We start from the raw sequence: 13,093 nt of genomic DNA on the forward strand, positions 1-13,093 counted from the left end.
ATCCCTTGATGATGTGGATCTTGTGTTTGGAGATGTTTTGAGTCACCACTGAATGACATCCTTACCACCTTATTAGCTCAAAGGGCTTCTGCTCCTCTTTTTTTTTTTTTTTTTAATTATTATTATTATTTTTACTTTACAATATTGTATTGGTTTTGCCATACATTAACGTGCATCCGCCTCAGGTGAACACGTGTTCCCCATCCTGAACCCCTCTCCCACCTCCCTCCCCATACCATCCCTCTGGGTCATCCCAGTGCACCAGAGCACCGAGCCTCATAAGTTTAAAACTGTAGGACATCTTGAGTCAAATTAAAATATGATGGTCAAGTTAAAACTTTACAACTTACACAGTGATTACCTAATGAAGCTACCATTAAGGCAGTATTTTTAAAATAAAGATACATAATTTTCATTCAAGAGAAGAGTCAGCAAGTGGACAGTCAAACCTTCATTATATTCTCAACATTATTTTTGAATGTTACTCTCCCTTCTTTTCAGAGTCACTGTCAAAATCCTGCCCAATAAGCACACCTTCAATCTCTAGAGTTATAGTTTCTATAGTCATTGTAAATCTTAGGGAAAGAGAGACCCTCAGACTGAATTTGAAGGCTGAGTGTGAGGTGATGCTGGTTGTCTTTTCCCCAACTGAAATGCCCCTATTTCTAACCATGGGCCTGATTTGGAAATATTTAATCAAATACTTACTATAAGCCTTCAAAACATAGTCTTTGCTAAAACAGTCTTCTGCAAGTCCCAGCATGGGAGCGGGAAAGCTCCTTTATAATTGGTTTCTTTGTGCCTCCCTCATGTTTTCTGTTTTGTGGTTATTTTTATTCTTGATGATTTCTGCCTTTTTTCACCCTTATTGTAGAACCAAAGTAACATGGGGTGAAGGGTAATGGAGTCCCATTACCTTGCTCTAAAAGGTAGCTCATCCCTATTCCAATTTCTTTTCTATTAGGATTAAGAGTTGAGGCCAAGCACTTGACTGGATGTTGTGGAAGAATCATTTCTACCCTTTATTTACTTTCAATACTAATAAACATTTTACCTTTATGGGGTCTCAGCCCCCCAACTGTAGTTAATGCCAGCAGTGTTAGATTCTTTACTTCTTGAGCCTATAACTTAGAACTTGAATTAATTTTACCCCAAAAGTTTTAAACTGATTTCCATACATAAAGTGAATTTTAAATGTATATCATTTTCATTCTTAACACTGTGTTAAGATGGCATAACATAACAAGTGTAAGATACAACCTCAGTTTCCAAGGAACTTAAAATGCAGCTGGCAAAATGAGACCCATTCATTACAATAATATTAGCACTTTGACCTCCTATTTGAGACTTATGATCCAGAACTTGTTACAAGCTATGGAAGCAAGAAATCAGTGAAATAGTTATCCATCCAGTGAACCGCAGCAATTTACAAGACATAAGCTAACATGTCAGGATGTGTCCCCAGTTCCTGCCTGAGAACTCTAGTCAAACACACAAACTCAATATGGTCATTGGAGCTACTGGTGTTTGTTTCCGTAGTCCTGATAATATATCTTCCATGTTCTGGAAAAGCTAAGTATGGGCAAAATGGAAACAAGAGTATGGTCTTAAATACAACTCCTTCCATGAACTGGAAAGTTCCTTGGTCTTGGTTATGTAATTGTCTTAGGATTTTGGACTTACTAGGTTGCTCACAAATAAAAATATTTTTATGGCACCTTGCTTTTTTTTTTTGAATGAAATCATGAATATGTGAGTGACAGTAAAATCAGAAAATCAACCTGTTCAAGGTCATACAGTCAAAAGTTGCCAAACTTGATTTAAATTCAGGCTTTGACACTACAAATTCAAAGTACTCTCCTTAAAGTTGTAGTTAACATCAAAAGAATGAGCCAGTTAATACTATTTTTCAGTAAACTTTTAAGAAAGTTGAGTGTGAGATTAAAAAAATAATATTGGCGGCTTTAAAAACTTTGAATTCAGTAGTGGGTTTATATTTTAGCAAATTTTTGGAGTCAGTCATTCGATTTAATGCATTTCAACTAACAAATTCTTAAGAGGTATTAAAATATATTCAGTGTAGTCACTCAGTTCTGACTCTTTGCGAACCCATGGTCTGCAGCATGCCAGGCCTCCCTGTCCATTGCCAACTTCCAGAGGTAGTCAAACTCATGTCCATTGAGTCGGCGATGCCATCCAACCATCTCATCCTCTGTCATCCCCTTCTCATCCTGCCTACAATCTTTGCTAGCATCAGGGTCTTTTCAAATTAGTCAGTTCTTTGTATCAGGTGGCCAAAGTATTGGAGTTTCAGCTTCAGCATCAGTCCTTCCAATGAATATTCAGGACTGATTTCCTTTAGGATGGATGGTTGGATCTCCAGTCCAAGGGACTCTCAAGAGTCTTCAACACCACAGTTCAAAAGCGTCAATTCTTCGGCGCTCAGCTTTCTTCACAGTCCAACTCTCACATCCATACATGACTACTGGACAAACCATAGATTTGACTAGACAGACCTCTGTTGGCAAAGTAAGGTCTCTGCTTTTTAATAAGCTGTCTAGGTTGGTCATAGCTTTTCTTCCAAGGAGCAAGCATCTTTTAATTTCATGGCTGTAGTCACCATCTGCCATGATGTTGGAGCCCAAAAAATTAGTCTGTCACCGTTTCCATTGTGTTCCCATCAATTTGCTATGAAGTGATGGGACCAGATGCCATGATCTTAGTTTTCTGAATGCTGAATTTTAAACCAACTTTTTCACTCTCTTCTTTCACTTTCATCAAGAGGCTCTTTACTTTTTCGCTTTCTGCCATTAGTGTGGTGTCATCTGCATATCTGAGGTTATTGATATTTCTCCCGGCAATCTTGATTCCAGCTAGTGCTTCATCCATTTCAACATTTCTCATGATGTACTCTGCATGTAAGTTAAATAAGCAGGGTGACAATATACAGCCTTGACGTACTCCTTTCCTGATTTGGAACCAGTCTATTGTTTGTTCCATGTCCAGTTCTAACTGTTGCTTCTTGACCTGCATACAGATTTCTCAGGATGCAGGTCAGGTGGTCTGGTATTCTTATCTCTTTCAGAATTTTCCACAGTATATCATGATCCATACAGTCAAAGGCTTTGGCATAGTCAATAAAGCAAGTAGATGTTTTTCTGGAACTCTCTTGTTTTTCTGATGATCCAACAGATGTTGGCAATGATTCTACTGCCTTTTCTAAATCCAGCTTGAACATCTGGAAGATCACGGTTCATATACTGTAGAAGCCTGGCTTGGAGAATTTTGAGCATTATTTTTCTAGTGTGTGAGATGACTGCAATTGTGCGGTAGTTTGAGCATTCTTTTGCATTGCCTTTCTTTGGGATTGGAATGAAAACTGACCTTTTCCAGTCCTGTGGCCACTGCTGAGTTTGCAAATTTTCTGGCATATTGATTGAAGCACTTTCACAGCATCATCTTTTAGGATTTGAAATAGCTCAATTGGAATTCCATCACCTCCACTAGCTTTGTTCGTAGTGATGCTTCCTAAGGCCCACTTGACTTCACATTCCAGGATATCTGGCTCTAGGTGAGTGATCACACCATTGTGATTATCTGGGTTGTGAATATCTTTTTTGTACAGTTCTTCTGTGTATTCTTGCCACCTCTTCTTAATATCTTCTGCTTCTGTAAGGTCCCTACTATTTCTGTCCTTTATTGTGCCCATCTTTGAATGAAAAGTTCCCTTGATATCTCTAATTTTCTTGAAGAGATCTCTGTTCTTTCCCATTCTATTGTTTTCCTCTATTTCTTCCTGACTGAGGAAAGTGTTCTTATCGCTCCTATATAAAAATATATTAGGAAAGATATTATATATTTAATGACAATAATGAAAAGACCCACAAAGCACAGAGAGATAGAACAGTTTTGATTGAGACTAACACCCTAGAAGTAAAGCTCTTCAAGACGGTGGTGGATTTTGCTGGAAATTAGAGAAAGCACATGGCAGTTGGTGAGAACCAAATGAACCAAAGTCATGATGGTGGGGAAGGCACATAATGGGTCTGATGAATGCGACTTGTTCTTGATTCCTGATCCATAGGCCTGCTTGGAGAGACTGGTGAAAGGTTAAGTGCTAAGTGGAAGAAGATGCTGAAGGACCACTAGAGAAAATAATTTCCATGTGTAGAATGGGTCTATGTATATATTCTTATTTAGAGCTGAAATGATGCAAGTTTTGTTTGTTTGTTTTGGTTTTTCTTTGATGATACTTCCTTTTTTTTTTAAAAAAGGGGGATCATTAAGGAAAAGAGCAAAATATTTATTGTATAATAGCAGTTTTGCTTATGGCTTTTGCATCTTTTAATGTTTGTATTATGACTTCGTTTGGTAAAACTAACAAAGTTAAATTAAAAAAATATATTTCATTAGGAATGTTCTAAAAGAGCAAACAATGGGAAATTTACTCTTCGAGATTTGCTTGTGGTTCCTATGCAGCGTGTTTTGAAGTATCACCTTCTCCTTCAGGTATGTAACTTAAAATTGTTTGTTCATTCATTAATTCAACCAAACATTAATGAAGCATCAATTATGCTCAGAAACGTGATATTTGGAGCCCTTTCCCCTTACATTTTTCAATTATGAGGATGGCTAAATGGGAAATAATAGAACAGCTGGAAAAGTTTTCCTCCTTTTATGTGAAGGTAATTCTGTATCTTTCATAAAGCTATGTTTTATGTCTTGCAAACAGAAGTGGCTCCAAAAAATTTTTTAAATTAAAAAACACACAAAACAAATACAAATATCCCTTCAACAACCAAGTCTTCTGTCGTTAGCAGTAATCATTGATAGAATCTCAATGTTGTGATACACTTGAGTTTTGGCAGGTTAATTGTGTTAGAACTTGGGCCTTATAACCATAAATGAAAGAGAATTGTGTCACATTCTGTGTTGCTTTCTGCTATACTAAATTATAATAAGACTACATTTATTTTGAAGTGATTCTTGTTATAACCCCAAAGCTTATGGTTTCCATGGTTAGTCCTCTAATGAGGGTGGAGAGTCTTATAAATTTAATTTGATAGCTGTACCAGGAGACTCATTAGTTCTGCTCCAAAGAAATGTCTTACTGTATTAGTCTGTCATCTCTGCTGATGCTTGTGAAATGTCATTTTAAAAAGATCTACTACCTGTATGTGAATATAATTCTGAATTTGCTGTGCTTTATACATCTTGTATATTAAATTTCTTGAACTGTAGCTGCAAAATTATTAGTCATTTCTATTTTTGTTCTACTGAGAAATCAGAAAAATTCCAACCCTGATTATTCCTTAAAAATGCATTAAAACATTTATGAGACCTAAACTCAAAGAAACTTAATCAAATTGCATTTTATGAAAAAATAATAAGGAAGACTTAGGCAGTCAGTTTCTGAGATATCATGAAACTAAAAACATATCACAGAAGAAAATGATAATTTATTTTGTAACTTTGGGATGGTCAAATATTGATTGAAGAACTTAAAAGGTACAGTTTTCAAGAAATACCTATTTTGGTCACTTAAAAGATTTTAGACATAAAAGTATAAAATATGACCATACCTTTTAGAAAATCAGCAAACTTTTTTTTTACCTTAACTTCTCTTGGGTTGTTTGATATTTTAAATTTCAAAAGTATATTTAGTTTCATGATGTTTTTTTTTAAGTAGGGAAAGTTTTATCTGGGATACCACACTTAGATAAAAATTCTAGAAATGTTTTTCCATCTCAAAATAATATAGAGTAGAATTAGTTTGTTTACTGTTTAGAAATATGTTGAGTACATGTGGTGTGAATTGAACATTTTCTACTTACTACTGTGTTTTAGTGGGTAAATAATTTTTGAAATGCCTTATGATTTGCAATCACAGATTTATAAAATTAAAATATTTTATTGTGGGATTTCAAACTTTGATAACACTTTACTTTTATTATTTAATAGAGGAAAAACAAAAATAGAAATGAATATAAGTGTGACAAGTTTATTATACTTAACAGATTTGATGTTTATAGGTTCTGTTTACTAGAAACACTAATGGTTTTGAATTCAGCAAAGACTTCTGAATGGCTTCCATGTTCCACATTATAGTGTGAGACTCTCAACAATATAAAACTGCCCTCCTCACACTGACAAATCTCACTGTTTAGATAGGGAAAATGAAAAGTAATTTGCCAAATACAATACAATGTGATAAGTATGTACAAAGGTGGTACAAATAAAGACCTAGTTAATTATGGCTTGAATAGAGGCCTCTGTCGTAGAAAGCTTCAGAGAGGAGCTATTCTTGAGTTGAGCTTTGAAGGAAGAATAACGGTTTGACAGGTGGATTAGAGAGAAAGGGCTTTAGAGGAGAGAAAACACCATGCCTAATGGGATCAGATATTAGAACGTGTTTTGAGAATTGCAATTAATTTAGTGGAAATAGGACACAGGTTGTTTGAATGGAAGTGAGGAGAGAAGTTGAGGGAGGTTTGCAGAATTCATATATCATGAGGCATCTATGAAGAATGGATGACAGCCTGAAGCTTTTGTGGGTTTCCCAGAAGTTCAAATAACAGGATCTAACTTACATTTAGAGATTCAACTCTGATGTCAGTAGAGTGAATAGATTAGCAAGGAAATAATAGAATAGTCAATAGTGAATAGAGTAGTGAGGAAAGACTGCAAGGTGGAAGATGAAACAGAAGCCTGTTTGAAAAAGAGCAGTGACTTGAACCAAGGTAGTGGCAGTGGGGGTGGTTGCAAGGAGAAGGATAAAGTTAGCATCAACAGAACTTAGTGAGAGAGAGAGAGAGAGGGAAGAGTCAGGGGTACCTGTTAGGTTTTGGCTTAAGTGATAAAGGTGCCAACATTCAGTAAAATATAAACAGGAACAAGAGTAGGAATGTGGGTGAAGGTTCATTACATTTGGACATGCTAGACTTGAGGGTCTTGTGAGATACCCAGTAGAACTATTTAAAATAGGACATTTGCGTCTGGGACTCAGGCGTGAATTCTGGATTGAGCACATTCGTTTGAGAGTGAACAGTCCCACTAGGTAGTAGGTGATGCGATGGCAATGGTTGTGATAGAATTCATAGAGTATGTAAAGTAAGAATAACAGAAGACCAAGGTGAAAATCTAAGGAACAATAACTGATTTCTAAGGTGCAGACAAAGAAAGAAGAAACTTGAAAGACTGATGAATAGGCTGACATTTAAGATGAACTAACAAGTAACAGGATGCTGAAGCTGAAACTCCAGTACTTTGGCCACCTCATGTGAAGAGTTGACTCATTGGAAAAGACTCTGATGCTGGGAGGGATTGGGGGCAGGAGGAGAAGGGGACGACAGAGGATGAGATGGCTGGATGGCATCACTGAGTCGATAGACACGAGTTTGAGTGAACTCTGGGAGTTGGTGATCGACAGGGAGGCCTGGCGTGCTGCGGTTCATGGGGTCACAAAGAGTCAGACACGACTGAGCGACTGAAGTGAACTGAACAAGTAACAGTAATAGCAGCAAACAGAAGAGCATAATGCCCTGAGACATAATAGCCATCAGAATTAAAAATAGTAATGAAGGCAAGTTGGATGATGAATGAAAAGCATCTGTCAGTTGTCAGGAGGGGATCTTTCCTAACATCTGGCAAGAGTGTCAGTGTGATAATGGGGGATAGAATTCAAGTTCAACTTTGAAAGGAAAACGTTCTGACCGTCATCTCGTGTTCTTCTGATGTCTAGTTGATCTTCTTACAGTTTGAAATTTATGATGAAAACAGAGCCTGGGTATGTCAGATTTATCACTTTATGGTGCAAATAATGATAAAATGGTTTATTTATAAAGTGTTTTCCTTAGTTTTTGTTTTAATTTGATGAAAGTAGTACTAAACCGTATCTTCCAAATAGGAGCTGGTCAAACATACCACTGATCCTATGGAGAAGGCAAATCTGAAACTGGCTCTTGATGCAATGAAGGTAAGAGGAATGCATCATTAACTTGTTTGTATTTCTCATTCTTACTGGAAAGCAGTGACTACAAACTGCTAATACATATGTATGATATGCTAATAGGGATTATAATATCTATAAGTGTTTATGTAGTTTTATTGTTAGTGGGGAGAGCTGGATATTTTTAACTGAAATTGATATCCTTAGATGGATTTAATTATTGGACAAAAACTAAAACCAAGAGGTATATTAAAATAACTTTTGTTGTTTATGAAAGCATGTTCCCTTCCATAATCACCAGGAATGATTAAATAGAAAGGTTTTATTTCACATTCTTTTTATGGCTACTGGTAGAAAACTGTTGACTTATGCAAGCAGCAGGTTAGCTGATGACTTCAGAACACTGGTGTGACTTGTTTTCCTCAAGTGAGGATGTCTGCCACGTTTATCTTCATGGATGTTGTACGTCAGTAAAGTGGATCAATCTGGGTTTCTATTTCTGGTAAATCTGAAAATTAAGAACTTTCGATACAAGTAGATAAACGCAGACATTTTGAACATAGTGGGCAATGCATAAAACCCCAATTTCCATGCTATGCTGGACTTAGACTTTGCAAGAAATAATATTTGCCCCAATTTACAACATACCCAAGTATTTGTTCTGGAGACAAAATGCCAACATGACTCTACTCAAAGCAATGCATAATGCTTACCCGTGTCCCTGTGCGAATCTCAGTGTTAGCTCTGCTGTTTAGGTGACTTGAATACCATGCCAGGAAGCAGCACACGATTATTTATTATTATTAAAAAAGAGATATCAAGTTTCCAGTTTTTTAAAGAAATCTCTTACAGAGATATTCTATGAAAAATTGGGCTTTCATTTAGAACAAACTTAGGAACTGCTTTTTGTGTGAGTTCTGTTCCTGCTGTTGCCGATGAATATAAGAGGATAGGGGAAAAAAGAAAAAGAACCCAGAAAACAGGAAAAATCTGGAGCACCTATAATAAAAATAGCTGGTTACAGTATGGAAAGATTAGCTAATGTTTCCTCAAATATGAGAAAAGATGTTTCAAAATAGGTAAAGGCATGTGGAAAAGCAAGACCAGCGTTGTTTGTGCTCTTTCATTCCTTTTCTCCCGCCCTGGTTTCTCTCCTCTTCTTTCCTTCCCCTTTATTAACTCTTTGAAATTGACCTGGCACCACTGACTTAATGCTCCCCAAAACTAAGACACTTAATTGGTTACAGACAACAGCCTTGCTGGATTCATTGTCTCACTTTTAGTTACTTTTCTGTCCTGTCTAATCCTTCATGATTGTCCTCCTAACTCAAGTACAAGTGTGACTCCCTCAAGGTCAGCGTTTGAAATTTACATGCTCCCGACCTGGTTTCCTTTTTGTTGTTCTGCATGGCAGCTTATTTTGTTTGTTTAGTGTTTGATCTTCCCTCTCCTCAAGGGTGTGGTAAAGGACAGGGCTTCAGTCTTCCCAGCTGTACTCCAGACGGTTTTAAATTGCTTTAGAGATGCAGCTTTGATTGACTGGGCTTTCATTTCATTGTCGTTGAAAAGTTATGGCGGTAACTTTTATCACTAATGAAATTAATGATGTGTTTCTTTTCAAACAGTGCTCATCTCTTGTCTGATCTTATCGTGCCTTCTTTTTCTCCCCTTCTCTTTATTCTTTAGGACTTGGCACAATATGTGAATGAAGTGAAAAGAGATAATGAGACCCTTCGTGAAATTAAACAGTTTCAGCTATCTATAGAAAATTTGGTATGTAATTATCATTCCATCCAGCTTCTCTAACCCACAGCTTGGGGGACATTCTAGGAGTTGTTTTTGAAGAAAAAATAATTTACCTTCAAGTTTCTGTTATTCTAGGTTTTTTCTGACTTCTGTTTGACAGAGTCCACAGGGATGAATGTTCAGTGGCATCTGTGACACATTGCTCTCCAGGGACCTTCTGCCATCGCTTGTCCCTAATCACATTGTGATACCTCTGCCCCTAGTAGTCCCAACTCTAAACACTGGATCCATTTTTTTCTCTTCTTATCCTCACCCCCATACATACTCATGGTAGAGCCCTGTTAATATATTCATTTTATGTATAGTTACTGGGTGACTGCTGTGTGCCAGATGTTTTGCTTGGGGCTGGGGCTGTAACTATGAGCAACATGATCTCATGGGTGAAGAGACAGTAAAAAGAGAGTTTAAAACTGCTCTATTGAGATGAATGCTGTGAACAGGTTGCTGCAACAGAGGCTAGTGAGGGGAGTCCTAGTTTAGATAAGATGCTCAGGAAAAGTCCTTCTGAGGCATTTCTCATTTGAGCATGAAGGATGAGAAGAAGCCAGTGGCATGAAGGTCTGTACAGAGAGGATTCCAGGCAGGAGCCATCGCAAGTGAAATGCCCAGAAATGGGCAAGAGCCAGGAGACTTTCCTGGTGGTCCAGTGGTTAAGACTCTGTGCTTCCACTAGAGAGGGTACGGGTTCAGTCCTTCAGTCCAGGGGGTGGGGAACTAAGACCCCACATGCTGTATGGCATAGCCAAAAAGTAAAAATTACAAAAAAGAAGCTGCTGCAAGACAAGAGAGGCTGGAAATTGAGAGTGAAAGGAAGAAGGATGGGCCCTGAAGTGATGGAGGAGGACCGGAGAACTGTACCCCGCAGCCTTGGAGGACAAGGCTCTGAGGGATTGCAGCAGGAAGCTAGTGAAAGGCTCTTACCAGAGGGTTTTGCAGTCTGATTTATGTGTCAAGAAAACTCTTTCATCAGGCAGACCAGTCAGCAAGTTGTTGAGGTGGTTTCAAGAGAGAGATGATGGAAGTCTGGTTAAGGCTGTGGGTAGAGAAAACAGATAAATGAGTGGATTTAAGATACGTTCCTTGGTGGGGCAGTTTTATTGCTTCTTTCTCTGCAACAGCTTTGGTCTGTGTCTGTCTTTCCACACGTACAGCCCTTTCCCCTTTTCAGGACTCCATCTGCCACCTTTCCAATCACAGTAGCCTCTAATTACCTCTTCACATAGCTGTGTTTCCAAAATGTGGATTTCTCCATTCGCTTGCTTTCCCAAACTTGTCAGGATTTTGTTACCTTCAGGATTCAGTCAACATTCCTTAACATGGATATTTAAGGTCCTCAATGATTTGACCTTAATCTGTATTCCTAAACTTATCCAGCTAATAACGGCCCACATACTTTACGTTCCAGCTGTCCTGCTGCATTGTAAGGTCTCCGATTTGCCCTGCCTTGTTTTTGGTTTCGTTTCTTGTGTGTGTGGTGGCACGGCATGTGGGATCTTATTAATAGTTCCCGACCAGGAATTGAACTTCTGCCACCTGTATTGGAAGGGTGGAGTCTTAACCACTGGACTGCCTGAGAAGTCCCTGCCATACATTGTTATAGTCAGGCCTTTATTATAATGTTGTCAAAGCCCAGAATATCTTTTTTCATAATTTCCTATCGAATTTCTTTGATGTCCAATTAAAAAAAAAAAAAAGATTCTCTCCCTAATCTGCCATTTCCCCCTTTCTTTGTAATTCTATAGCACATTGCCCAGATAGCTGTTTTCATTGTGGTAAAATATATTAAATTTGCCCTTTTAAATTGTACACTAGTTCTTCATCCTGCCTTCTTCCCAGCCCCAGGCAACCACCATTCTACGTTCTGTCTTTATGAATTATTAGATATCAAACTCATCACACTTTTGTTTGTAAATATTTTCTCCCATTCTGTGGGTTGCCTTTGTACTCTGTTAACAGTGTTATTTGCACAAAATTTTAAATTTTGATGAAGTCCACCTTTCCTTTTGTTGCCTGTGCCTCTGGTGTCCTAAGAAGTCGTTACTAAATCCAATGTCATAAACCTTTTCCCCTATGTTTTCTTCTTTAAGTCTTGTATTTGTAGCTCTTTGATTCATTTTGAGTTAGCTTTTGAAAACAGTATAAGGGCCTGACTCCATTCTTCTGCCTGTGCATATCCAGTTTCCCCAGCACTGTTTGTTGAAAAGGCTCTCCTATCCCCCACCAAATGGTGTTGGCACTTTGGTCAAAAATCATTTGACCTTTATATGAGGCCTTATTTCTGGACGTTCTGTTGTATTACATTAGTTTAGATGTCTGTGTTTAGGCCAGTTCCACACTGTTTGGATTACCATAGTTTTGTAGTAAGTTTTGAAATCAGGAAGTATGAGACCCTAACTTTGACCTTTTTTATGATTGTCTTACCTATTAGGAAGCATTAATCTTTATACTCTTTTGTAGTACAGTTAATTACATATCTTTTTTATTAGAATGTAATCTCATCGATGTTATTGATATTTTCAGTCAGTTCTTTTATCCTTTAGCATCTTGTAGATTAGGTGCTCATAAATACTTAAAACTTCTCATTGTCTGCCTATTGGGAAATGGCTTATTATTTTTAATCATTAAGTCAGGACTTTTCATTTTTGAGATCTTAGCTTCAAGGAAGCCATCCTTGACTCCCTAGACCAAATTAGGTCCTCCAGCTACGCATGCTTCTGCTCTTCCTTCATGCAATCACATGTTTGTGATTATATACTTGGGTGAATATTTGTCACCCCGTGGGCAGTATGTTTCATGAGGGCAGGGTCTATAACATTCTGTCCTGTACATATTCCATTCCACTGGCTAGCCCACAGTGGATGCTCAGGAAGTATCAGTTGTAACTTTCTTGTGATTTGCATTATTCCAGTTAATCCTCTCTTTTGGTAGCTAACTTCTCTATCAGGGTTGTAAGTAAAATTAATTAATGTCTTCAGTATGCCTGCTGGGATGAACATGGACAGGTTGTTTTTGAAAGTATATCATACAGACCTGAGCTTTTTAGAGTAAATGTGCTCAAAAGGTCAAATGATAAAATTTGCTCTAAGGAAGTTGTGCCTAGAAAATATCCTCACTAATATTTATTTCTGTCTTTATGTGATTATGAAAAACTGAGACATGTACATTTTCTATTTTAGAACCAACCTGTTTTGCTTTTTGGACGACCTCAGGGAGATGGTGAAATTCGAATAACCACTCTAGACAAACATACAAAACAAGAAAGGTGAGAAGGATCAGTACTTATTTAGAAAACAGTTATTAGTATCAGGAGATTGAGAAAATCTTAAGTACGTTTCCTTT

At 37.5% G+C, this 13,093-nt stretch overlaps 1 protein-coding gene across 3 annotated transcripts in view; it reads left to right on the plus strand.

The window, feature by feature from the left end:
* VAV3 (vav guanine nucleotide exchange factor 3) overlaps positions 1-13,093 on the plus strand; it is a 435,615-nt gene that overhangs the window by 214,192 nt on the left and 208,330 nt on the right. For all 3 annotated transcript variants that reach the window (XM_061411007.1, XM_061411006.1, XM_061411008.1), the window contains exons 10-13: positions 4,414-4,509; positions 7,907-7,975; positions 9,635-9,721; positions 12,931-13,016. In XM_061411007.1, coding sequence (XP_061266991.1) covers positions 4,414-4,509; positions 7,907-7,975; positions 9,635-9,721; positions 12,931-13,016 — 338 coding nt within the window. The remainder of the gene's footprint in view (positions 1-4,413; positions 4,510-7,906; positions 7,976-9,634; positions 9,722-12,930; positions 13,017-13,093) is intronic.

Source organism: Bos javanicus, chromosome 3, assembly GCF_032452875.1.
Source record: "Bos javanicus breed banteng chromosome 3, ARS-OSU_banteng_1.0, whole genome shotgun sequence".
Taxonomy (NCBI): domain Eukaryota; kingdom Metazoa; phylum Chordata; class Mammalia; order Artiodactyla; family Bovidae; genus Bos; species Bos javanicus.